General features: G+C 48.2%; 1 protein-coding gene across 1 annotated transcript in view; it reads right to left on the bottom strand.

Annotated features, from left to right (window-relative positions):
• LOC106570040 (ephrin type-A receptor 7) overlaps window positions 1-27,875 on the bottom strand; it is a 199,560-nt gene that overhangs the window by 41,926 nt on the left and 129,759 nt on the right. Inside the window, exons 4-5 of the mRNA XM_082961406.1 lie at window positions 13,663-13,818; window positions 7,448-7,777 (exon numbers count right to left, since the gene is read on the bottom strand). Of these exons, the coding sequence (XP_082817532.1) occupies window positions 7,448-7,777; window positions 13,663-13,818 (486 nt within the window). The remainder of the gene's footprint in view (window positions 1-7,447; window positions 7,778-13,662; window positions 13,819-27,875) is intronic.

The raw sequence follows: 27,875 nt of genomic DNA, 5'->3' as shown, positions 1-27,875 counted from the left end.
CAGTTTGAAAAAACGAATACCGCTCAAATAGTCATCTGAAATAAGGCACATGCTGGGATAATAATTACAGTGCATTCCGAAAGTATTCCGACCCATTGACCTTTTCCACATTTTGTTACGTTACAGCCTTATTCTAAAAATGATAGAATGATTGTTTCTCCTCATCAATCTACACACAATACCCCATAATGACACAGCGAAAACAGGTTTTTAGAAATGTTTGCCAAAAAAAAACAAAAAATAACAGAAATACCTTATTTTCATAAGTATTCAGACCCTTTGCTAAGAGATTCAAAATTGAGCACTGGTGCACCCAGTTTCCATTGATCATCCTTGAGAAGTTTCTACAATTTTATCGGAGTCCACCTGTGGTAAATTATATTGATTTGACATGATGTGGAAAGGCACACACCTGTCTATATAAGGTCCCACAGTTGACAGTGCATGTCAGAGCAAAAACCAAGCCGTGAGGTTGAAGGAATTGTCCGTAGAGCTCCGAGACAGGATTGTGTCGAGGCACAGATCTGGGGAAGGGTACCAAAAAACGTCTGCAGCATTGAAGGTCCCCAAGACCACAGTGGCCTCCATTCTTAAATAGAAGAAGTTTTGAACCACCAACACTCATCCTAGAGCTGGCCGCCCAGCCAAACTGAGCAATCGGGGGAGAAGGGCCTTGGTCAGGGAGGTGACCAGGAACCCGATGGTCACTGACAGAGCTCCAGAGTTTCTCTGTGGCAATGAGAGAAACTTCCAGAAGGATAACCATCTCTGCAGCACTCCACCAATCAGGGGTTTTTGGTAGAGTGGCCAGACGGAAGCCACTCCTCAGTAAAAGGCACATGACAGCCCGCTTGGAGTTTGCCAAAAGGCACCTAAAGGACTCTGACCGTGAGAAACAAGATTCTCTGGTCTGATGAAACCAAGATTCAACTCTTTGGCCTGAATGCCAAGCATCACATCTGGTGGAAACCTGGCACCATCCCTACGGTGAAGCATGGTGGTGGCAGCATCATGCTGTGGGGGATGTTTTTCAGCGGCAGGGAGTGGGAAACTAGTCAGAATCGAGGAAAAGATGAACGGAGCAAAGGACAGAGAGATCCTTGATGAAAACCTGCTCCAGAGCATTCAGGACCTCAGACTGGGGCGAAGGTTCACCTTCCAACAGGCCAACGACCCTAAGCACACAGCCAAGACAACCCTGGAGTGGCTTTGGGAGAAGTCTCTGAATGTCCTTGAGTGGCTCAGCCAGAGACCAGACTTGAACCTGATCTAACATCTCCGGAGAGACCTGAAAATAGGTGTAGCAACGCTCCCTATCCAACCTGACAGAGCTTCAGAGGATCTGCAGAGAAGAATGGGAGAAACTCCCAAATACAAGTGTGCCAAGCTTGTAGCGTTACACCCAAGAAGACTCGAGGCTGTAATCGCTGCCAAAGGTGCTTCAACAAAGTACTGAGTAAAGGGTCTGAATACTTATGTAAATGTGATATTTCTGGGTATTTTTAAAATAAAAACTTGTTTTTGCTTTGTCATTATGGGGTATTGTGCATAGATGGATAAAATAGTTATTTTTCTCATTAATTTTAGAATAAGGCTGTAACATAACAAAACGTGGAAGAAATCAAAGGGTCTGAATTCTTTTGAAATGCACTGTACATAACCATCGTCTCTAATAACCCTTTCTAATCCTGTCCAAATAGGGATATGGACTTCTAGTCAAGAAATTTCATAACCGGATCACCAGATGTTGTTAATCTGAATAATAGTCATGAAAATACCGTTGGGTGTTGCGCAACAGCTTATCCTACACAACACACACAATCTCACACACAATCTACAAGCACAATTCCAATGGACATGATACAGACCAGACCCCCCCCCCCCCCCCCCCCCCACACACACACAATATTCTCTCGCTCTCATACAGAAACAACACATGCACAATTAAAGCAAGACACACACACACACACACACTCTGACAAAGACACATCACATATACAGTAAGTCTAGTTCACACGTATCTAATCCACAGCTGGATGATGGGTCCCATGAGCCCCTTTGGGCAGGATTGATCCCCATTTACCCAACCCCTCTCCTCCCTTCTATCCATCCATCCATCCATCCATCCATCCATGGCCCCAACCCTCCACCCCAACCCCTCTCCTCCCTTCCATCATCCATCCAATCCTCGATATGCCCCCAACCCTCCACCCCAACCCCTCTCCTCCATCCCATCCATCCATCCATCCAATCCTCTATGGCCCCAACCCTCCACCCCAACCCCTCTCCTCCCTCCCTCCCTCCCTTCCATCCATCCATCCATCCATCCATCCATCCATCCATCCATCCATCCATCCATCCATCCATCCATCCATCCATCCAATCCTCTATGGCCCCAACCCTCCACCCCAACCCCTCTCCTCCCTTCCATCCATTCATCCATCCATCCAATCCTCTATGGCCCCAACCCTCCACCCCAACCCCTCTCCTCCCTTCCAACCATCCATTCATCCATCCATCCATCCATCCAATCCTCTATGGCCCCAACCCTCTACCCCAACCCTCTACCCCAACCCCTCTCCTCCCTCCCATCCATCCATCCATCCATGGCCCCAACCCCTCTCCTCCCTCCCATCCATCTATCCATCCATCCATCCTCTATGGCCCCAACCCTCCACCCCAACCCCTCTCCTCCCTCCGATCCATCCATCAATCCATCCATCCATCCATCCATCCATCCATCCATCCATCCATCCATCCATCCATCCATCCATCCCTCTATGCCCCCAACCCTCCACCCCAACCCCTCTCCTCCCTCCCATCCATCCATCCATCCAATCCTCTATGGCCCCAACCCAACCCTCCACCCCAACCCCTCTCCTCCCTCCCATCCATCCATCCATCCATCCATCCATCCATCCATCCAATATGGCCCCAACCCTCCACCCCAACCCCTCTCCTTCCTCCCTCCCATCCATCCATCCATCCATCCATCCAATCCTCTATGGCCCCAACCCTCCACCCCAACCCCTCTCCTCCCTCCCTCCCTCCCATCCATCCATCCATCCATCCATCCATCCATCCATCCATCCCCTCTATGCCCCCAACCCTCCACCCCAACCCCTCTCCTCCCTCCCTCCCTCCCATCCATCCATCCATCCATCCATCCATCCATCCATCCATCCATCCATCCATCCATCCAATATGGCCCCAACCCTCCACCCCAACCCCTCTCCTTCCTCCCATCCATCCATCCATCCATCCATCCATCCATCCATCCATCCATCCAATATGGCCCCAACCCTCCACCCCAACCCCTCTCCTTCCTTCCTCCCTCCCATCCATCCATCCATCCATCCATCCATCCATCCATCCATCCATCCATCATCCATCCATCCATCCATCCATCCCTCTATGCCCCCAACCCTCCACCCCAACCCCTCTCCTCCCTCCCATCCATCCATCCATCCATCCATCCAATCCTCTATGGCCCCAACCCAACCCTCCACCCCAACCCCTCTCCTCCCTCCCATCCATCCATCCATCAATCCACCCATCCATCCATCCAATATGGCCCCAACCCTCCACCCCAACCCCTCTCCTTCCTCCCTCCCATCCATCCATCCATCCATCCATCCATCCATCCATCCATCCAATCCTCTATGGCCCCAACCCTCCACCCCAACCCCTCTCCTCCCTCCCTCCCATCCATCCATCCATCCATCCATCCATCCATCCATCCATCCATCCATCCATCCATCCATCCCTCTATGCCCCCAACCCTCCACCCCAACCCCTCTCCTCCCTCCCTCCCATCCATCCATCCATCCATCCATCCATCCCTCTATGCCCCCAACCCTCCACCCCAACCCCTCTCCTCCCTCCCTCCCATCCATCCATCCATCCAATATGGCCCCAACCCTCCACCCCAACCCCTCTCCTTCCTCCCTCCCATCCATCCATCCATCCATCCAATCCTCTATGGCCCCAACCCTCCACCCCAACCCCTCTCCTCCCATCCATCCATCCATCCATCCATCCATCCATCCATCCATCCAATATGGCCCCAACCCTCCACCCCAACCCCTCTCCTTCCTCCCTCCCTCCCTCCCATCCATCCATCCATCCATCCATCCATCCATCCATCCATCCATCCATCCATCCATCCATCCATCCATCCAATCCTCTATGGCCCCAACCCTCCACCCCAACCCCTCTCCTCCCTCCCATCCATCCATCCCTCTATGCCCCCAACCCTCCACCCCAACCCCTCTCCTCCCTCCCTCCCTCCCATCCATCCATCCATCCATCCATCCAATATGGCCCCAACCCTCCACCCCAACCCCTCCCTCCCTCCCTCCCTCCCATCCATCCCTCCCTCCCATCCATCCATCCATCCATCCCTCTATGGCCCCAACCCTCCACCCCAACCCCTCTCCTCCCTCCCATCCATCCATCCATCCATCCATCCATCCATCCATCCATCCATCCATCCATCCCTCTATGCCCCCAACCCTCCACCCCAACCCCCCTTGAGGGTCTGTTGATTATCGATAACCTCCCCTCACTCTCTCCATTCAGGGGAAATCTTTTCAGTCAGGGTGCCTTCCTTTGGGGCTTTTCAGGGGACAGACCACCTTCCACCTATCCCCAGTTCTTAGCTAGTCCATAGACTCTACTTTCACTGACACACACAGTCTCACTAGGAGTTGTAGCCTGCAGGCTAAATAACCCCTCTTTTAGATTAGAGGAGCGGCGGAGGCCAAAACGTGGCGCCCCCACCTCCAGCTAACAGGCTTAGCCAGAACAAGCAGCCCCAATATGCTACAGTTGCATGTGAGAGAGCGAGACAGAGACAGAGACAGAGACAGAGAGAGAGAGAGAGAGACAGAGACAGAGACAGAGAGGAGAGAGAGCGAGACAGAGACAGAGAAAGAGAGAGAAAGAGAGAGAGAGACAGAGAGAAAGACAGCGAGTGAAAAAACAAGTAGAGGCCTGTGCTCAAAGTCACTAATGCAGTATTCATAAAGGTCAGTGGGCTTTTTATGGGGTATTGTTTCAGGATGCACCAAGGGCGTTCGCACCGCTTAACCTTCCAGGGGAGCGGAGTGTACCGGGGGTTTGGTCATGCTTTGTTGGGGATCTGAGGCTAGGTGTGCCAACGGTGTGTGTATAATGCACGTGCCAAACAGAACCCGGCCGCCATTTTGCAAATATTCACATATTCACTCACGCAAGTAGACACCGTACACGTGCGTAAACAGTAATATCATCGCGCTACCTGCTCGTAACATCCTTAGTAGCCACACGCACACATTTACAGGATGCTTGATCATATAAACAACACGCCTCTCTCAAAAATGGCCCACACACACACACAGTCACGTCAATAGAAAATCTCTCCAATTTGTTAAGCCTCGTCTCTCTGTCTCAGTCTCGAGAATATGCCACTCTCCAACCCATTCAATCCCCGCGACAACAAACAGAAGGACATGGCTTCTAACAGCCCATAACAGCCATGCATCAACTAAGTCGTGACAGCCATTGAGAGAGAGAGGGAGAGAGAGAGACAGAGAGGAAACGCCACAGTCTACACATGGCTTGCCGATAATGTTCGTCTCTGACCTTGAAGGGAGTGCAGCAGTGTGCAGGCGAAGGATTTATAGTTCATTGGCTGGGTGGGGACTAGTGGAAGCAGCTTTATACAGAGTGGATTAGCCTAAAATATGCACAGGGCATAAACTGGCAGTCTCTCCTTCTTAATGTATAAAGGCCCCGGGCAGGCAGCACTCAGAGAAGCACACAATGAGAAAGGCCCCCGTTCCACTCTCTGGACCACGGAGATTTATGTCTAAATTAGTAGGGCTGGTTAGAGAGGGAGGGGGGGGGGGTATATGACACGGGAAAAAGAACGAAGAGGGAACGCGACGGAGAGAGGGGGAAAAAAAAAAAAAATAATGGGAGTGAAGGAAGTTAAGCGATAAGGAGGTAGAAAACAGGAAGAGACAGAGGAAAAAGACTTGCTGTAGTTGGAGGTGTCTGGCACCTAAGTCTTCAGTTCTCACGTTAGGTGAGAGGTTAAGGTGTTCAGGTGCTCCTCCTGAACACTGCCTGGAATTGACGACTCGGCCTTTAGCTCAAAACTCAGATCTAAGAATGCGAAAGGTGGCCCTGAGACCTTCAGGCCTCCATTCGCTCAGCATTTGTGCACTTGTCAGTGTGTATCCCTCTCCGTGCGACATTACGAGCGCATGCTTAACCCTTCATGTGTGTGTTAAGTGTTTGTGTGTGCACTTGCCAACCGGTTCCTTTGTGCTCATGTCTACCTCTCTGATTGTATGTAGAGTTATGAGGGTGACTGAGTGAATGTTCATAAGACTGCAGGTATAGGCCATTTTGAAACCCTTGGATTAAGCCTCAGCCACACTCTTGCACACTCTTGCACACACACACACACACACACACACACACACACACACACACACACACACACACACACACACACACACACACACACACACACACACACACACACACACACACACACACACAAGCTTACGCTCAGAGGCACACACCCCACCAAAACGTACCTCCTCCTTTACCAAATCATGACTCTATTGGAGTAAAACCTTTGGTTTGATAAAGCCATCGTGATAACTCGTGTCTGTCTGTCTGTCTGTCTGTCTGTCTGTCTGTCTGTCTTTCTTTCTGTCTGTCTGACTGTCTGACGTCACTTTACCCCAACCGTGGATCCTCCAAAGTGCTGGCATTCCATTTCCAAATGTGCATTAATACAAACTCCATTCATAATGCATTGCATTTGCTTCCACTAATTAACAATTAGAGTACAACACGCGCTCTCACTTCGAGGGCTTCCATTACCTCTCTTCTCTGCATATGCAAATGAACATTACATTTGTCTATTTTTTTGTTGTTGCTTCCCCCACAGCAGGTCGATGTTTGGGAAATATCAGCCGGCGAACTCAGACAAGTTGAACAAACAAGTCATAAAATGTGTAGCTAGAGAAAGAAGTAGGAGAGAATGTATGGAGTCTGGGTCGATGATGGGGCTGGGGGTCTTTCCACAGTCGAGCTAACTCCATATCATGGGGGGGGGGGGGGGGGTTGCTGGGGGGGTTGTGTGTGTCTCAGTTGACAGGATCACTTTGCTGAGTGCTTTTTCTAAAGCCTCTGGCTAATGGCTTTGTGAAGGGTGCTGATGAAAATGAGATGGCTCCACCGTGATGATGGGAGTCTTTTACCTCGCGTCGAGAGGAGAGGGGCGCTGAGCCCGATGGCGTGAGCGTGTAATCAGTTCAGAGTTTGTGTATAGTGTGCTTTTGGGCACTCCTTTGTTCTCATACGTTGGTGTGTTACTGATTTGAGGGTAAAGTAGGAGAATCCGTGTGATGATGTGTTTGTGTGTGTGAACACAGCTTCCACTGACCTGGCACGCTAGTTGACACGTTGACCTGTGTGTAGAACCTCTTGTTGGGCAGGAGCTCTGACACGCCGTTGAGGGCCTCGACCGTAAACGTGTAGTTGGAGTTGGCCATGAGGTTGACCACAGTGACCGTGCGCTCGGTCACCCCGCTCTGCTGGGGCATGAAGCCCACGCTGGCCCCGCACGGCTCACACTGCAGCCCCACGCACCGGCGGCAGCCCACGCTGTAGGTCAGGTCCCCCCTGCCGCCCGTGTCCGTTGGCGCGCCCCACTCCAGGATCAGGGTGGACTGCTTGAGGGTGTAGACCAAGTCTTTGGGAGGAGAGGGGGGGCCTGGGAGGGAGTAATAAATAGATATATAAATGCAATTCGTAGTTAAATATACATGATTCATGTTTAGTGCCTCTGTATGATGTATGAAAGTGTTTGACATACTACCTACAGTGCTATAGTAGGTGTTAATTATTTTATTTCGCCTTTATTTAACCAGAATAGTCATTGAGAACACGTTCTCTTTTACAATAACGACCTGACCAAGATAACAGCGGTATACCGTGCAGCAAAGCAACAACGTAACAGTCAAAAGCAGACTGGGTACGATACGGTACATTAGACAGCTGCATGAATGAATGACTACGGACGGGTGTTGCCTTCCACTGCACCGATTTAGACCCATATTGCTCAGTAAATTAAATTCAGCACGTTCACCATTAAAACCCAGTGCCAACCAATTACCATAGGACACTTCACCCTGTAGTCCATTCTCAAAGTGTGGTCCACCACACTATGCTAGTTACATGGTGTGATTGTGCTAGCGCACATCTAGATACGATTCATGTATAATACTCTGATAGGATTGAGATGAGGAAAGGATTAGGGATGGCGCACGGAGCAGTGGGGAAAACCAGAGAGAAAATAAGACTTTAACCAAAGCAAAGAAAACAGCTTGCCTGGTCTAGATGAAATATGAGTGTGTTTATGGTGACAGAACAAAGGAGCTGCTCGGCAGACTACCTTTCTTCACTCGGGATTTCTAGAGACAGTCCCTGAACTACTAACCACCTCATCTTACGGTGGATTGAGAAGTAAAACCCAAAACGAAAACACGAGAGGCCTTTTCGATCAGTGATGGTGACGTGTAAAGCCGTGTGTGTTCACTTGTATGCGGTCGTGTGTGCGGTGTGTGAGAGTGCAGAGAGAAGGGACTGTCTATTCCTTGTGTCAACAGTCTTGGCTGGAACACATGCCCTGCTTACAAACGGCAAATAAGAGTCACCAGAGAAAAAGGTGGTTAGTGCTCGCGGAACGAGAACCCTCTCTTACCAAATGTGAAACACGACGGGTGCATCCTGCGTGGTTTCCTCTCTTTGCCTCCTCACTACATTTTGACAATGGTCAACCAGTCACGCAGACAGTCATGCACACATGAACACAGAATGTTCACTTCTAAGGCCTAGCACTACACAACTAAAATCATTTATATGACGCAGTGCCGTAACTGTGCATGTTTAAACAGATGGACGAAACATGAAGGTATTGGTCCATTAAATGACATCAATAATGTAGTGGTGGTGTGTGTGTGTGTGTGTGTGTGTGTGTGTGTGGGGGGGGGGGGCGGGGGTGGTAATAATGAATGTGTATGTGTAGAGAGGGGTGATTAACGTGCGGGGGGTGACAGGGAGGGGCAGTGTGTGTGTGTCGGTGTGTGTCAAATCAAACGGTTCGTAAACAACCGGTGTCGACTAACAGTGAAATGCTTACTTAAGCGCCCTTCCCAACAACGCAGAGAAAAATATGAATAGTAGATAAATAATAACAAGTAATAAATACACAATGAGTGATGATACCTTGGCTTTATACACGGGGTACCGAGTCGACATGCTGGGGTAATTGAGGTAGATATGTACTACAGGTATGGATAAAGTGTCTAGGCAATGGATAGATAATAAACTGTAACATGCGATGGGCCAAAAGAGTTAGTGAACAAAGGGTGGGTCAATGCAGATATTCCGGGTAGCTATTGGTTAACTAACTATTTAGTAGTCTTATAGCTTGGGGGTAGAAGCTGTTCAGGGACCTGTTGGTTCCAGACTTGCTGTGCGGTAGCAAAGAGAACAGTTTATGACTTGGGTCGGATGCCAAGCAGTTGCCAAACCAAGCGGTGATGCAGCCAGTCAAGATGCTCTCAGTGGTGCAGCTGTAGAACTTTTTGAGGATCTGAGGGCCCATACCAAATCATTTCAGTCTCCTGAGGGGGAAGAGATGTTGTTGAGCCCCTCTTCACGACTGTGTTGATGTGTGTGGACTAGAGGTTGACACCGGAACAATAGACACGGGAACAGGACGAATCCCGCAAGACCCGCGGGATTCTGACAGGAATGGGAGTGAAGTTCTAGAGTCAAGTTCGGGAAAGAATCAACAGTCTACAGGAGCGGGCAGTACAGGAATAGTTATAAACAGTTTTTTGGGCGTAAATATGTCATGTGTGGAGCATTTCATAAAAACAACAACTGCCCAATATAGTTTACTTAAGAATAAACATTAGAACCAAGGAAAGAGCGATGTTCTAGCTAAATTTGATGTAGTTGTCTTTGACAAGGAAGGAACCGAGTACACGGCTTGTAAAAAATGCTGTGGTTTAATCAAATAGGCGACCAACCGGAGAACTTTACTGTCAAGCCCAATTGTTTGCCTATTTCATTAAACCTGAGGCATCTACGGTGAAGAGTGAAATAAAAATAGATTGACTTATGCGGAACCGCCGCTCAGGTTTTGAAAAACTATTTTTTTAATGTTTATGTTGTAAATGTTAAATGTGTAAATGTTCATATGTGCTCAGCTGTTGGCTATAGATTTATGCTGGTGCTGTGCTGAGCACCATCCTGCTGGGTCTCTGGCCTCATCTTCCAGCCTTAATCCATCTACATTTAGGTCATTTAGAGTACGCTCTTATCCAGAGAGACTTAGGCCTACAGTCAGTGCATTTAACAAAAATAGGTAAGACAACCACATATCACAACAGTCAGAAATGAATTTTCTGCAAACTTAATGATGGTGTTGGAGTCGTGCGCGGCCACGCAGTGAACAGGGAGTACAAGAGGGGACTAAGCACACACCCCTCAGGAAAGAGAAAGGGTATACCTAGTCAGTTGCACAACAATGAATTCAACCAAAATGTGTCTTCTGCATTTAACCCAACTCCTTTGGGGCCCCCGTGTTGAGGGTCATCAAGGCGGTTGTGTTGTTGCCTACCCTTACCACTTGGGGGCGGTCTGTCAGGAAGTCCAGGATCCAGTTGCAGAGGGAGGTGTTTAATCCAAAGGGTCCTTAGCTTAGTGATAAGCTTGGAGGGCATAATGGTGTTGAACGCTGAGCTGTAGTCAATGAACAGCATTCTCACATAGGTGTTCCTTTTGTCCAGGTGGGAAAAGGCAGTGTGGAGTGCAATATAGATTGCATCATCTGTGGATCTGTTGAGGCGGTATGCGAATTGGAGAGGGTTCGGGGTGTCTGGGATGGTGTTGACGTGAGCCATGACCAGCCTTTCAAAGCATTTAATGGCTACAGATGTGAGTGCTACGGGGCGGTAGTCATTTAGACAGGTTATCTTAGTGTTCTTGGGCACAGGGACTATGGTGGTTTACTTGAAATATGTAGGTTTTACAGACTGGGTCAGGGAGAGGTTAATGTCAGTGAAGACACTTGCCAGCTGGTCAGGGCATGCTCTGAGTACACGTACTGGTAATCAGTCTGACCGTGCAGCCTTGTGAATGTTAACCGGTTTAAAGGTCTTAGTCACATCGGCTACGGAGATCGTGATCACAAAGTCGTTTGGAACAGCTGGTGCTCTCATGCATAGTTCAGTGTTGCTAGCCTCGAAGCTCATAGAAGGTATTTAGTTAATCTGGTAGGCTTGCGTCACTGGATAGCTGACGGCTGGGCTTCCTTTTGTAATCTGTGATCGTTGCAAGCCCTGCCACATTCAACAAGTGTCAGAGCCGGTGTAGTAGAGTTTGATCTTGGTCCTGTTTGGCGCTTTGCCTTTTTGATGGTTTGTCGGAGGGCGTAGCGGGATTTCTTATAAGCTTCCAGATTAGTGTCCCGCTCCTTGAAAGCGGCAGCTATGCCTTTAGCTCAGTGAGGATGTTGCCTGTTATCCATGGCTTCTGGTTGGGATATGTACGTACTGTCACTGTGGGGATGACGTCGTTGATGCACTTATTAATGTAGCCGGTGACTGACGTGGTAAATTCCTAAATGCCATTGGATTAATCCCGGAACATATTCCAGTCTGTGCTAGCAAAACAGTCCTGTAGCTTAGCATCCTCTTCATCGGACCACTTCCGTATTGAGCGCGTCACTGGTACATCCCGTTTGAGTTTTTTGCTTGTATGCAGGAATCAAGAGCATAGCGTTATGGTCAGATTTGCCAAATGGAGGGCTAGGGAGAGCTTTGTATGAGTCTCTGTGTGTGGAGGAAAGGACTTCTATCTCAGGCGAGCAGAACCTAGAGAATTTCTGAATATTAGAGGCTGTGCTACAGTTGTTATTAACCTTCCCCCGATGCAGCCGTTCTGTCCAGCCGCTGTACAGAAAAACAAGCTAGATTTATATTTAACATGTCCTTGTTCAGCCACGAGTCGGAGAAACACAGGATATTACAGTTCTTCAGATCACGTTGATAGGAGTCTCGAACGGCGCTCATCCAGTTTAGTCTCCAGTGATTGCACGTTCGCCAACAGAACGGAGGGTAAAGGCGATTTATCCACTCTCCAACGTAGTCTCGTCAGGTATCCCCGCACGCCGGCCTCTATAGCGCCGTCTCCTCCTCCTTCGAGTGTCGGGGATTTGGGCCTGATCCGCGATAATCAATATGTCTTTCACCCCCAACTCATTGAAGTAGAAGTCCTCGTCCAAATCGACGTTAGTTATAGCTGTTGATGCCTAGAAGCTATTTTAGGTCTTAGGAAACAATGGCGGAAACATTATGTACCCCCAAAAAGTTACAATCTGCACCCCCCAAAAATACACAAAATAACACCTTTGGTCAGAAGCCCGTAAATTGGTCAGAAGCCCGTAAAAGGGCCACTATTCCTTCCGGCACCATCCTGATAATGAGTGTGTGTGTCAATGTGTCCGTGTCTCTCTCTCGGTGAGGTTTACGTAACATGGTCAAAGTGGCGTGCGGCCAGAAGCGGGGCACAGTTGTGGTGTGTGACGTGTTCATCAGCACGCACACCTTCACTTATTCAATAACACACATGCGCACGTATGAGAACGCACATACGTGTACACACAGCTGTGCCTGTATATTCCTTATTTTCCATACTCTCTCTCCCTCTCCACTCCTCCTCACCTTACATCTGTCTCTCCTTCAGTCCCTCTCTCCCTCCGTCTGTCTGTCTCCCTCCCTCCCTCCCAGCACACAATAGCTTGGTGGTATCAGGAGATGATCACAATTACTGAATCAATATTGTAATTAATGTGGTAATTACAGAGCTATAAAATGTTATCACAGGCTGCCCCTTGTAGATATAAAAGCACCGGGAATCAATATCGTGATTAAACAGCTCTAATTACAGAGCTATAAAAGCTAGAGCTGCTCCGGGTGCCCGAGAATGAATACAGTCCCTTGCTGACCTCTGTTTTATTGTCTGGTATACTGTATAGAGAACATTCTAGGTGGATTAAATCAGGTGGCATGTGTGTATTTAACCATCAACACTACAGAGGCTTAGTTCTTCGATCAATATGGCTGCCCGGTATGGAATTGGACTTGATTGTGCGTCTTTGTTGGAGGTTTTGGCATTTAGTGCGGTGGGGGGGGGGGGGGGTGTGTGTGGTGGGGTGAAGGATGGAGGTGTTGCGGTTACTAAAGAGATGGAAGGGAGAAGAGGGAAGATGCAGGTTTAGTAGAGGATTGATGGGTGAAGTATGAAGGGAATAGGGGAACGGTAGAGGGGTAGGGTTAATAAAGACGGGTGAAGGACAGCGGGATTGGGTTACCTGACGGATGGAGGGATGGGTTAGAGGGAGAGGGAATACTGAAGTGAGGAGGTTCGGGGGGGGGGGGGGGGGGGGGGGGCTGAAGGGAAAGGGTGGATAGAGGGAGAGACTGAAAAGAGGAGTGACAGGGTGATATGGCTAGAGAAGAGGCGATATGATAGAGGGACATAATCAGCCGAGGAGTTGCCTAGGGACAGGTGCGTGTGTCTTACGGGTGCAGGGGGCCGAGGGGTTGTCCAGGGGGGTCCTGAAGTGGTCCTCCTCACACACACACACCACTGAGCCTTCCTCCTCCGCCACACTGTTGGCCGGGCACGGAAAACACTCCTGCTGTCTGGAAGACATCTTGTACGAGCCAGGGGGACACGCTGAGCACAGAGAGAAACAAATATGCATTAAAAACACATTACACGTTATTATTATTTCAGTTGGTGTATGTTTTAAAACTGCTGTAAAATACTGATAATGGTTTAGCGACATGGGGTAAGTACATTCAAGATAATTATGCCTTATGAGAGAGAGAGAGAGCGAGAGCGAGTGAGAGAGAGCGAGTTAGAGAAAGTGAAAGGGAGAAAGAAAGACTGAGTTAGAAGAAAAGTCAGTCTAACCAACACATGACGTCGAGACCTCTGAGCCTAACATATGGTCAATAGAACTGGACCAGCTAGTCAGTACAGAACCAACACATGCTGTCCAATCGCTCTTCAGGCACCGAGCTGCTTCACTACTTGACCCTCGTCCTCTCCTTCTGCAACCCATTCTGTCATCCTGGTAACTCCTTATTACACAACTCTGTTCCCTCTGGGGCTGAGGGTACAGAGAGGAAGAGAGAGAGAGAGGGAGGGAGGGAAAAGAGCGATAGAACGAGAGTGACTACACACACGTCGCACAAGCGCGCACGCACGCACACACACACACACACACACACACACACACACACACACACACACACACACACACACACACACACACACACACACACACACACACACACACACACACACACACACACACACCCCCTCTCTCTTTTCCACTCTCTCTCACTGGGGTTCATTTTCCGCTTGCCGTGCCAGTGCTCCGGGTGGTAATGTGTGTGAAATCAGTTGAGCGCTGCTCCCCTCTCTGTCACCGGGGTCCCCAACAGCATTCCTACATTAAAACCTCAAGCAAGCCCTCTCTTCCCATTACAATCACCATCATCATCACTGCTGTTCCCTATCCTACCGCACTGGGATTATATAATCCATGCGCGTGGCTGTGAAGACAACCGGCCCCAGCCTCAACGACGTTACCGTGTCTGAGTGGAGGGTAACACCAATACTGATGGGGGTGAATGGTGAAGAGATGGTGGGTTTGGGTGTAACACACACACGCCCTCAAAGTCACACTGATTAGCCCCTTCAAACTCCCTGAACGGAGACTGATGTGAAAGCGTGAGTGAGTGTGTATGGCGTGGCTGTGTCTGTGTCTGTAAGAACCTTGTAATTGTCTGTCTAATGTCGGCCATTACACCAACACAGAACAGCTTGCTTTGTAGGGAACCACTCTTTGGCTACAGTGTTGCAGAGCGTGAAGAAAAAGATAGCTTCTGAAATGGCTGGATGCAGATGCTCTCTTTTTGGCAGTGGTGCCCGTTTTATCAGTGTACAATCGTGGCCAAAAGGTTTGAGAATGACACAAATATTAATTTTGCTGCTTCAGTGTCTTTAGATATTTTTGTCAGGTGTTACTATGGAATTCTAAAGTATAATTACAAGCATTTCATAAGTGTCAAAGGCTTTTATTGACAATTACATTAAGTTGATGCAGAGTCAATATTTGCAGTGTTGACCCTTCTTTTTCAAGACCTCTGCAATCCGCCCTGGCATGCTGTCAATTAACTTCTGGGCCACATCCTGACTGATGGCAGCCCATTCTTGCATAATCAGTTTGTCAGAATTTGTGGGTTTATTGTTTGTCCACCCGCCTCTTGAGGATTGACCACAAGTTCTCAATGGGATTACGGTCTGGGGAGTTTCCTGACCATGGACCCAAAATATCGATGTCTTGTTCCCCGAGCCACTTAGTTATCACTTTCGCCTTATGGCAAGGTGCTCCATCATGCTGGAAAAGGCATTGTTCGTCACCAAACTGTTCCTGGATGGTTGGGAGAAGTTGCTCTCGGAGGATGTGTTGGTACCATTCTTTATTCATGGCTGTGTTCTTAGGCAAAATTGTGAGTGAGCCCACTCCCTTGGCTGAGAAGCAACCCCACACATGAATGGTCTCAGGATGCTTTACTGTTGGCATGACACAGGACTGATGGTAGCGCTCACCTTGTCTTCTCCGGACAAGCTTTTTTCCGGATGCCCCAAACAATCGGAAAGGGGATTCATCAGAGAAAATGACTTTACCCCAGTCCTCAGCAGTCCAATCCCTGTACCTTTTACAGAATATCAGTCTGTCCCTGATGTTTTTCCTGGAGAGAAGTGGCTTCTTTGCTGCCCTTCTTGACACCAGGCCATCCTCCAAAGGTCTTCACCTCACTGTGCGTGCAGATGCACTCACACCTGCCTGCTGCCATTCCTGAGCAAGCTCAGTACTGGTGGTGCCCCGATCCCGCAGCTGAATCAACTTTAGGAGACGGTCCTGGCGCTTGCTGGACTTTCTTGGGCGCCCTGAAGCCTTCTTCACAACATTTGAATCGCTCTCTTTGAAGTTCTTGATGATCCGATAAATGGTTGATTTAGGTGCAATCTTACTGGCAGCAATATCCTTGCCTGTGAAGCCCTTTTTTGTGCAAAGCAATGATGACGGCACGTGTTTCCTTGCAGGTAACCATGTTTGACAGAGGAAGAACAATGATTCCAAGCACCACCCTCCTTTTGAAGCTTCCAGTCTGTTATTCAAACTAAATCAGCATGACAGAGTGATCTCCAGCCTTGTCTTTGTCAATACTCACACCTGTGTTAACGAGAGAATCACTGACATGATGTCAGCTGGTCCTTTTGTGGCAGGGCTGAAATGCAGTGTAAATGTTTTTTGGGGATTCAGTTCATTTGCATGGCAAAGAGGGACTTAGCAATTAATTGCAATTCATCTGATCACTCTTCATAACATTCTGGAGTATATGCAAATTGCCATCATACAAACTGAGGCAGCAGACTTTGTGAAAATTAATATTTGTGTCATTCTCAAACCTTTTGGCCACAACTGTACCTACTGTATGTGGTTAGAACGGTAGGAAGTCAAGAGAAAATGTGGTATCTAAATAACAAACGTGACCGTCTTCGCTGGTACCGGGCTCTAAACCAAGTCCCAAATCAATGCTGGCTGGATTGCGCTCTCTCAAACCCAAAAAGGGATGGGGACGGGGGGGGGGGATGGGGGGTTGGACAGAAACCACCTTGGCAATCTGGGAGTGTGTTCACTGCATGGCTGCATTGCCCTCCACATTTAGATGAGTGTCATGGCGTTTCAGATGAAGGGAAAGAGGGAGAGAGAACGAGAGAGAGAGAGTGCACACAGCGTGGCCAGGACAGCTACCCAACTGATCAATTTGTGCGAGAGGCTTGATTAACTGGGACTTGGAAAGTCTACTCCCCCCAACACACAGATTCATAACGATGGTTCGTGCCAAGTTCCTCTAGGAGAGATAAAAAAGACTCAACACAGGGACAGTAAGTCCTAACAGGGCTAACAGCAAATAAGAAAAGGGAAAATCAAAGGAAAGAGGGGGAAGGGGCCATGCATATAGTACACAGCTCAAGCAGAGAGAGAGAGAGAGAGAGAGAGAGAGAGAGAGAGAGAGAGAGAGAGAGAGAGAGAGAGAGAGAGAGAGAGAGAGAGAGTCAGTGCGCTATGATAAAGAGAGACAGGTCATATAACATACATCCTCAAGCAATATAACGCTGAGCTATGCCAACTGCCTGATGGCTACCTATACCCCATGTAACACTGTATGGTGAAGAGAAAGATGCTAAGCAGCATCTACAACGCCAATAGTGGAGGCAAACAGGATGTTACGGAGGAGGCAGTCGCACAGAGGGAGCGCTAGACAGGTCAAACACACACCCACACACCACTGTATGCCCGTTGTTGTCAATACTCTCGTACTGGTTACCATTTTCCAAGCCGTTAGCGAGGTCAAAGTTTACATTTGTCAAGCTAGGCCTATATACATTACTGTTTGCTACTGCAACGTCCAATCTGAAAGCTGGACAGAACGTGGCCACCCATATTCACGGCGCAAAACCTAAAATAAATACCATTATTTGACTGCCGACAAATGCAGGTGAATAGCTTTACAATGCGTCTCTCTCTGAATACTAATACGGCTAGAGGTTTGCTTTGCACACACACACGCCGACACATACACCAAAAGCTAAACACACACACACTCGCACCCAGGGAACACACACTGACACAAACCACCCCCCCCCCCAAATGGCCATCATTATTTCAGGCTGTCATTTTTCTCTGTCTCACATCCAAATGTCAGGGTTAGATTTGCGGGCGGAGGGATGGATGGAGGGAGGGAGGGAGGGAGGGATGGAGGGATGGATGGATGGAGGGAGGGAGGGATGGAGGGAGGGGGGATGGCGGAATCAATCATTTATGTCCCCATATTCAGATCACTGGCTCTCTGCTGTTAATGCTAATTGATGAAAGACGGGCTAACCAACGGAATGACTCCCCAGTCCAGAGGGAGGAAGGGGGCCGTTTTACAGGTCCTGGGGATCAGACAGACGGTCGGGGAGGAATGACTGATCACAGTCACACCTATTGCTAATGGAGGGAATGTGTTAGATGTAGCACAACACTGATCGCAGCGATGCATAACCCAACCTAATGCAGTCTTGTCTAGTACGGTCCGCTTTTATCCAAACCCCTAACAGTCATACGTGCATACATTTGTCATCAAATCACATTTCATTTGTCACATACACACGGATGGCAGATGTTATTGCGAGTGTAGTGAAATGCTTATGCTTCTAGACCCGACAGTGCAGCAGATTCTAACAGGTAATATCTAACAATTCCACAACAAAACCTAATACACATAATCTAGTAAAGGAATGGAATGGGAATATATAAGTATAAAATATATGGATGAGCAGTGACAGAGTGGCTAAGATGCAATAGATAGTAAAGAATAGATAGTGAAGGATACATTATACAGTACATACATATGAGATGAGTAATGCGAGATATGTAAACATTCTTAAAGTGACATTATTAAAGTGACTGGTGTTCCATTTATTAAAGTGGCCAATGATATCAAGTCTGTAGGTAGGGAGACGCCTCTCTGTTCTTGTGATGGCTGTTTAACAATCTGATGGTATTGAGATAGAAGCTGTTTTTCAATCTCTCTGTCCCAGCTCTAATGCACCTGAACTGACCTCGCCTTCTGGTGGAAACGGGGTGAACAAGCAGTGACTCGGGTGGTTATTGTCCTTGATGATCTTTTTTGCCTTCCTGTGACATCGGGTGGTCCCGGGAATCGAACCCGCTATCCTGGCGTTGCAAGCGCTATGCATTACCAACTGAGCTACAGGACCACTCCTTTTAAAAGGAGCATTAATGCCAGTGTTTCCATAACTGTCCCTGTAACCGTGAAACAGAGAGACAAAACGAGTAGAAGTCTCTGTGTTCTCAACACAATCTGGGGGCTAAAACACAACAGCGCAAGTAACTAAAGCCGCAGCGACGACGTCGCAAACAACGGATGCAACATCCACACAAACGGCACCTTACATCACAATCAAAGACGAAGGCTGCTGCCGAGTGATGCAGAAAGACACGTGCACAGATGTCGAAGGGAGACGCTGTTTACAAAGCTTTATTTTCTCCCTCTGCTCTCTCGTTTATACTCCCCCTACTCATACTTGCCTTGTCAACCCCCCCCCCCAACCTCTCTTCCTCCCGCTCTAACTCAGTCCTGCCACCTCTCATCTCCTCCTTTACACTCCACTACTTTGAAGACACAAACTAGGTCAAGGAGAGATGCCTGTGTCGTGAAAAGAGGACCGATTAAGATTCAGATCTCTTTGACCGTACACCCCTCTCTGAGTGATACTGTGTAACGACAACGGCTCCCCCCACACCACATATCCCTGCAAGAATTACCTTAATACCAGTAGACAGCCTTTTAGCTGTTAGCCAAATTTAAAATGAAAGGCTTTTAGAATAAGCACACAATTGATTGTGAATCCTTGCAGAAATCAAGTGTCTATATACTAAGGTATTTACAGTATGCTAATAGCTGAAGTCACGCCTGAGGCAGAATTGTGGCTTTGGCCACGCCACATCCAAGGCTAGTGTAAACACTGAGAAAAGTTGCAAGTCTGATGTTGAAGCCACATTTTACTAATGTAACTCCACTCCCTGCCTCCCTCCCTTACAACCCCCCTCAATGCCTCTCCCACTTCCTCCCTCCCTCATCTCCCTGGCCTTATCGGTGTGTGCTGGAACAATGGCAGACGAGGGCTTCAATTACTGGATATTACACCGCTCCTCTCATCCCCCTCTCCATCCTAATCACACTAGACAATTACCGGGGAGTTCAGCCTAAAGAGTGAGTCCCTCGCTCTCCCTCCCTCCCTCTCCCTCCCTCTCCCAGCTCCAGCCGTCCCTGCTCAATGAATGGCTCTGTGTCATCCCTCTCTCTCTCTCGCTCTCTCTCCCTCTGTCTAACTCGGTCCCTTCATTGGATTAGAGAACACCAAGAGAGCCCCATGTTCGTGGGAACAGGCCTCCGGATTCACCTCTTAGCTAAACGGCTGCCTTTCTTTCCCTCCACGCTCCATTCATTTGTTCATTCCCTCCCTCATCTTCCAATCCATCTCCCCTTCTAAAGCATCTTTTCATTTGATAAGTGTTATCTAATGCTCTTATCTAACCATATTCGAGTGGTCCATGCAGTCTTTTGGGCCGAGTCAAAGTGTGTGTGTGTGTGTGTGTGTGTGTGTGTGTGTGTGCGTGTGTCATTCAATCTTTTCCCTCATTCACCTGCTCGGTCTTCTCTCCCTCTCTCAGTCCTTCCCTCTCCCTCCATCTCATCCCTCTACATCAGATCTAGCCTTGTGTCTGAGGAGGGATTGGCTATGACAACTCCGAGGTGTGTTTGCGTCCCTCTGATGAACGAAGTCCATCTTACCCGGCCGCCCCCGCCATCTGTTCACGTCCACAACCAGGTCAGATCACGGACGAGCGCACACACGCCCTCGCTACCTACCTGCTTACGACATTCATACACATACATGTGAGTACAAACACACACGCCTCACTCGACCCCCCCCCCCCACCCAACCACACACACAAACACTTCTCTACCTTTGACACCACTCACCCCTGTGCAACATGCGAGACAATGAACATGTATCATCAGCATGTGCAAAAAGCCTCTGCCTAACCAGCCTCCCACTGTACTGCTGGAGTCTGGAAACTGGAGATGAGTGTCTGTCCATCTACACCGCAGGAGAGCTGGGTCAGTATCACTGTCGTGTGTGTGTGTGTGTGTGTGTGTGTGTGTGTGTGTCCGCAGTCATCCGTGGTGTCCAAGGCTGAGTGACCTCATTCCACTGATGATCACCATCATCATCGTCGTCACGCTCCGGCACACATTCACACAGTTGTCCCTCCTCACAGGAGACACAGAGGGCAAGATGGGCATAGCGTGCAGCAGCAAACAACCCTGTAACCCTGTGTGTGTGTGTGTGAGAATACACCTCCCTGTGTGTGTGTGTGTGTGTGTGTGTGTGTGTGTGTGTGTGTGTGTGTGTGTGTGTGTGTGTGTGTGTGCGTGGCTTTAGCTCCAGCCCGTCAAATATCTGGACTAAAAATACTATTTCTGCTAGCGATTGAGATTGAAGATGGGCCAGGCAAAGAGAAGGCACACTGATTTGTCTGGAAGAGGAACATTGGGCACTCGTTGTGTTGCTTTAAGTGACGACGCACCATTTCACAATGTCATCCACCGGTCTTGTCGTTGCACATCATGTTCGAAGACGTAGCATGTGCACGCCTTGAGCAATATGAAGAAGAAAAAAAAAAAACATGGGAGTCGTAGCAGGAATGTCTGCTTCGAGGAAGACCTGACAGAAAATACATACGGAAGAAAAGAACTCGGAAAAACGGAAAACCCTGCGACGCAGGCCTCAGCCATAATACGCTTTGACGTGCTTTCTCCCCGAATTCACACTCGCAGAATAATCATCAATCTATGCAAATGACGTCGGTTCCATTCACGCCGGGGAATTACGAAAAAGTGCGCGTACACACGTGCCCGTCTCGCTTTCTCTCGCACCAACCCCGTTCTAACAGATAGGCTTCAAAACTGCCGACTCGTATTGAGCTCGAAGGAAGCGGATAAAACAAAAGGCTAAAATGTATCATTACTAGATTTCATTTCAAACGGGCCAGTTTCATTAAGCTGGTGACCCAGATACGGCCCCAAACACTGACAAATGGATTCCATGACAATGATGAGAATGGGAGACGTCAGCTTCTGAACTAGATTGGACAGATTTCCAGGCCAGGGTAAATTGATTCGAAGAGGAAGAGGATGCGAATAGTGACACTTTCCCAGTTCCAAGTTCAAACAACCATTACACCCATCAAATCCTCTAAAGGAATTAATACAATACAAAAAAAATATAGAAATGAAACAGTGTATGTCTGATCTAAGGATGTTGGGCTGACTGACAAGGACCGGGAAAGATAAACGGCGCAAGGTGGCTTTACGCTGCTTCTTTGTTGGAATAACCAGGCATGTCTTTAGCAGTAGAAGTAGTCATTCTACTGTGTATGGCTGTGGGCCCAGTGTTCTGTCTGATACTTAGTCTTTGTGAAGATCAATGGAGAGGAGGTCAGGGATTATCACAGCTCTGGAGCTGAGGGAGAGATCCGTGAATAAGTCATTTAGAGTGTGTGTGTGTGTGTGTGTGTGTGTGCGTAAATGCTTACGGTAAAGGTCAAAAGCCTAATAGCACAGACAGGGCCCAGGCGAACGCATGGACCGAGGTCTTCTCAGTCAGCATGATGCTACCGTCTCCCCTGAGTGCACTCAAGTTCACCTTTGACCTACGTAGACCAGGGGTGTAAGTTCGCCCACAGTGAGCCCTGTTCCCAAGGGAGAAACTAAAAACAATTCCCTTTTCAGATCAAATGTCTTATCGGAGCAAGATCCATGAAACGGTGTAATGGATGGATGGATAGATGAGGCTGTAGGAAGCCGGTTGTGATATTGTTAAGCGTTTTGATGGGGGGGTTGGGGGGGGGGGGGGGTGTAAGAGTGACCCTGTCTGTCTGATGAGGGACAGTTGCTCCATTAGAGAGACAGATGAGTTTAGAGCAGAGTCTGCATCCGTGGCCCCTCGCTGGGTTTAATGGCTTATTGTTGTATCACACTCCATCACGCACACACAGTCGACTCACGCTGTGTGTAATGTGTCGTTACGACTTCACTGACCGACTCCCCAACACACACTTTGCTCACCCTGTCAGCACGGCAACACCCCATCATGAATGAGCCCTCGCTCGGTCTGTCCATCCCTCCCTCCCTCTCGCACTCAGCGGTGACAATTCTTGTGGTTTGTCAGGCCCGGTGTTTGAATAAAAAGAAATGAGGCCCAAAACGTAATCAGGGGCTGCAATTAAGCTGTGACAGTAAAACTACGCTGACCTTGTTGTGTAATTAACATAGTCTTCTTTTGTTCATTTCCTCTCTCCCTCTTTTTTTCCTTTTCCTCCTTAGCAGCCTGCCTGCGTTTTAATTAAGACACACAAGATGGCGTCGGGAGGAGTGCACAGAGAAGTCAAGCGATTAAGAAAAAGAGGACAAGAAAAAGGGAGGGGAAAAGAAAAGAGGGGACGAGAAAAAGGATGGCAGGAAAAAGTTAGTGGCGAGAGGGAGTTGGAGGGAGGAAGAGGGGAGTTGGAAGGAGGAAGAGGGCAGTAGGAAAGAGGGCAGTAGGAAAGAGGGGAGTTGGAAAGAGGGGAGTTGGACAGAAGCAAGAGGGGACAATGGAGAGGTAGGAAAAAAAGAAAAAAGTCAAGCATTTAAGAGCAAAGGAGATGACTAGGAGGAGGGATTAAACAGGGGAGGAAGGGGAAGCTCTCGTTTCTTTCCTCTACATGACATAACACCATCTCTTATGCTCAAACAACCTTCTCTCTTTAAAAAAATGATTTCACACTACACTGAAAAAACAGTGTTTTATCAGCAAACTCTCATTCGGCAAATGGGAATAATATGGGTTGTCAGATCTGGTGTTCATGAGGGCTGGGAATTGCCAGAGACCTCACGATACAATATTATAATGATACTTAGGTGCCGATACAATATGCATTGCGATTCTCACAATTCTATATGTATTCCGATTCGATACTGTGATTTCATTGCGATTCAATGTTCCAAACATACACTACACCCCATCAAATTAGTGGATTCGGCCATTTCAGCCACACCCGTTGCTGACAGGTGTATAAAATCGAGCACACCATCATGCAATCTCCATAGACAAACATTGGCAGTAGAATGGCTGTACTGAAGATCTTAGTGATTTCAACATGGCACCGTCATAGGATGCCACCATTCCAACAACTTTGTTTTTCAAATTTCTGCCCTGCTAGAGCTGCCCCGGTCAACTCTAAGTGCTGTTATTGTGAAGTGGAAACATCTAGGAGCAACAACGGCTCAGCCGCGAAGTGGTAGGCCACACAAGCTCACAGAAAGGGACCGGCGAGTGGTGAAGCGCGTAAAAATTGTTTGTCCTCGGTTGCAACACTCACTACTGAGTTCCAAACAGCCTCTGGAAGCAACGTCAGCACAAGAACTGTTTGTCAGGAGCTTCATGAAATGGGTTTCCATGGCCGAGCAGCAGCACACAAGCCTAAGATCAACATGCGCAATGCCAAGCGTTGGCTGGAGGGATGTAAAGCTCACCGCCATTGGGCTCTGGAGCAGTGAAAACGCATTTGCTGGAGTGATGAATCACGCTTCACCATCTGGCAGTGCGACAGACAAATCTGGGTTTGGCGGATGCTAGGAGAACGCTACCTGCCTGACTGCATAGTGCCAACTGTAAAGATTGGTAGAGGAGGAATAATGGTCTGGGGCTGGTTTGAATGGTTCTGGCTAGGCCCCTTAGTTCCAGTGAAGGGAAATCTTAATGCTACAGCACACAATGACATTCTAGACGATTCTGTGCTTCCAACTTTGTGGCAACAGTTTGTGGACGGCCCTTTCCTGTTTCAGCATGACAATGCCCCCGTGCACAAAGCGAGGTCCATACAGAAATGGTTGTTGAGATTGGTGTGGAAGAACTTGACTGGCCTGCACTGAGCTCTGACCCCAACCCCATCGAACACCTTTGGGATGAATTGGAACTCCGACTGCAAGCCAGGCCTAATCGCCCAACATCAGTGCCGACCTCACTAATGCTCTTGTGGCTGAATAGAAGCAAGTCCCCGCAGCAATGTTCCAACATCTAGTGGAAAGCCTTCCCAGAAGGGTGGAGGCTATTGTAGGAGCAAAGGGGGGGACCAACTCCATATTAAAGCCCATGATTTTGGAATGAGATGTTCGAGGAGCAGGTGTCCACACACTTGTAGTGTATTTCTCACCATATTTCTGCTGAAGAAAAACAAATTGGCTCCCTCTTTAAAAAGAAGATGGGGAACAAGCCATACGTTTTGCTGCAGGTACAGCCAACTAGCATAAAAATAATATTGTGATAGTCAAAACGATACGATACCATATATTGTCAAAAAATAATATGGAACTGTATCTATTTTTTCCCCCCCATCACTAGTGTTCATGGGTCCCCTTTCACGTTCTCTCCTGCATTAGGCCTACGGTCCAGACGTTTTAGTCAGGAATAAAGTGATTCAGACATGACTCATGTTGTAAGCGATACAGTACTATTCAGACAAGAGCAGACACTCCCAGACAGACACACTGTGGTAGTCACAGACCTGCCAGACAGGCTTTAATAAAACCATGTAAGCTAGAACAGCACGTACCAGGGACTGAAACTGTCAGTGCTCCACGTTGACTGAAATAGGTGCCGGTACTGTTTGTAATTAGTTATGCAATACTGTTGAGCTAATATTCTAGAAGAGGTGCAGGAACACAAGCAGTACAACATTTGAGGTGCCGGTACGCAATCCCAATGAGTTTCTGCCTAAGTCTAGCACTGAGTGAAACTACTCTGAATCAGGCTGTACACATACTTCAGAGCACATTGTCACTAGTCACTGTTAGCACACTGTTATCAAGGACGGACTGTAGAAAAAAAACCCCACCAGAATTACCAGAATGCACGATCAAAAACTACAACCAAAGTCAAAGAAAAATATGCACACTTTTTCAAACCGTGCAGTCTCCAAACCAACTCTTCACCCGATGTAGAATGACCGTAGAGGCCAGCAGCGGTTTACACCCTCTACCCATGTGTGTTCTAGTTGTGTGGGCGTTTACGTCGATTTCTTCCTCCCCCGGAGCGGTTTCCGAATCTCTCAATTCACCTCTGTCTCTCACTCCCTCTGGGCTGACCTCCAGTCTTCTTTGAGCACTCCATCGCTCCGAGCAAGGCTGCTTAGTACTTCATTAAAAAACCCTCTCTCGTTACTTTTCAATCCACATCGGGAGGATCCCTCTGTCAAGAAAACGCTAATTATGCAGATGTCGTATTCAACTTCTGTAGACTACATGGAGTATTGATCGCAGCTGGTTCAACATAGGTTATTGTACTTTTCCAAAACTTCCCCTAGTTGGGAATACTTGAGGAAATGTTTGGGTATTGTAGCAGCCTCTGTTGTTAGAGAAGCTGTTCGATGAACTCATCACCCATAACTGGTGTTTGAGAAACTGTCATTCCGGTCGTTTTTTTTAGAAACCTGAATAAATAAATAAATAAATATATAGGGGTCTCCTTTTTTAATTGTATCTGTCTTCCCCCCCCCACCACGATGCTGGACGTTCTTTCTGTTTCATCAACAAAACGAAAACAACAACAAAGCCGCTGGGGGTTTGCGAACAGTGTTACGCCTTATGCGGATTCCAGCTTTCGACTGTTCAGTGGATTCATCTGTGATTGAACATGTGTCCGGCCTAGAAGTGATGAATGAGCTTGTGTTCTGGCTCTGCAGCCTCACTGTCCTGGTTCATCCATCCCTGACCTGTCCCGTTCTATCCTCCCCTATGTACTCTCCCCTACGGCAGTAAAGGCACGTCCGCCTCTGTTCCTACGGATCAGGTCATCACGTAGGGCTAAAGCCTCGAGTATTTTGGTGTCAAATTTAAGAATGAGAAACGCTGCTATCATTCATACGCAAACAGATTGTGGACTCACGCGGGCCCAAACACACTGCTGACACATGAATGCGCGCCGCGCCGCGCACCCACAAACAAACACACCCAGAGAAGAATCTATGATTGGCTTCTCTCCAAGCCAGACAAAGAGGTTATTATAGACAAGTCGGTAGATTGTAAAAAAAAATCCCATCAATTGTCCTTCACCTCTACTTCTCCTTCTGCATCTTCCCCATCCCCGGGTCTCCCTCCTCCCTCTCCCTTCAATCCCTTCCTTTCCTCCGACCCTCATGTTCCCTCTAACCCCCCTCTTTCCCTTCTCACACTCTACATCCGCCCTCCCTTGCCCTCTCACTACGTTCCTCTCACTACGTTCCTCTCTCTCTCTCTCTCTCTCTCTCTCTCTCTCTCTCTCTCTCTCTCTCTCTCTCTCTCTCTCTCTCTCTCTCTCTCTCTCTCTCTCTCTCTCTCTCTCTCTCTCTCTCTCTCTCTCTCTCTCTCTCTCTCTCTCTCTCTCTCTCTCTCTCTCTCTCTCTCTCTCTCTCTCTCTCTCTCTCTCTCTCTCTCTCTCTCTCTCTCTCTCTCTCTCTCTCTCTCTCTCTCTCTCTCTCTCTCTCTCTCTCTCTCTCTCTCTCCCCCATCTTCCGATCTATCCGTACCCGGAGGACACCTAGAACCCAACGAAGGAGACAGCTCTCTGACACACAGTATCAGTCAGTCAGTCAGCCAGTCAGTCAGTATTCACACAGACCTACCACTGGGGCCAGAGACTCCGACAGAGCAACCTGCCCAGCTCAAAATCAATACCTATACCAAAGAGCTCCTGGCTAAATCCACAAAGCCAAGCTAGAAAACATGTTGTGTTGTTAACCCTGCTGCTACAGATACTGCTGCTACAGATACTGCTGCTACAGATACTGCTGCTACAGATACTGCTGCTACAGATACTGCTGCTACAGATACTGCTGCTACAGATACAGATACTGATGGTAGAGGTGTTACAGATATTTCGGTTCCTGCCAGAGATTCGATGGTTAGCAGTTTTGGGGGCTTGATGTTATGTGAATGAACATCACTGTTGGGGAATTAGGTTTGTTTTGGAACTCCTCGCCTGCATTTTTGCGAGGT

Source organism: Salmo salar, chromosome 14 (assembly GCF_965601325.2).
Source record: "Salmo salar chromosome 14, fSalSal1, whole genome shotgun sequence".
In the NCBI taxonomy this organism is placed as follows: Eukaryota; Metazoa; Chordata; class Actinopteri; order Salmoniformes; family Salmonidae; genus Salmo; species Salmo salar.
This window is presented reverse-complemented; position numbering and strand designations above follow the sequence as displayed.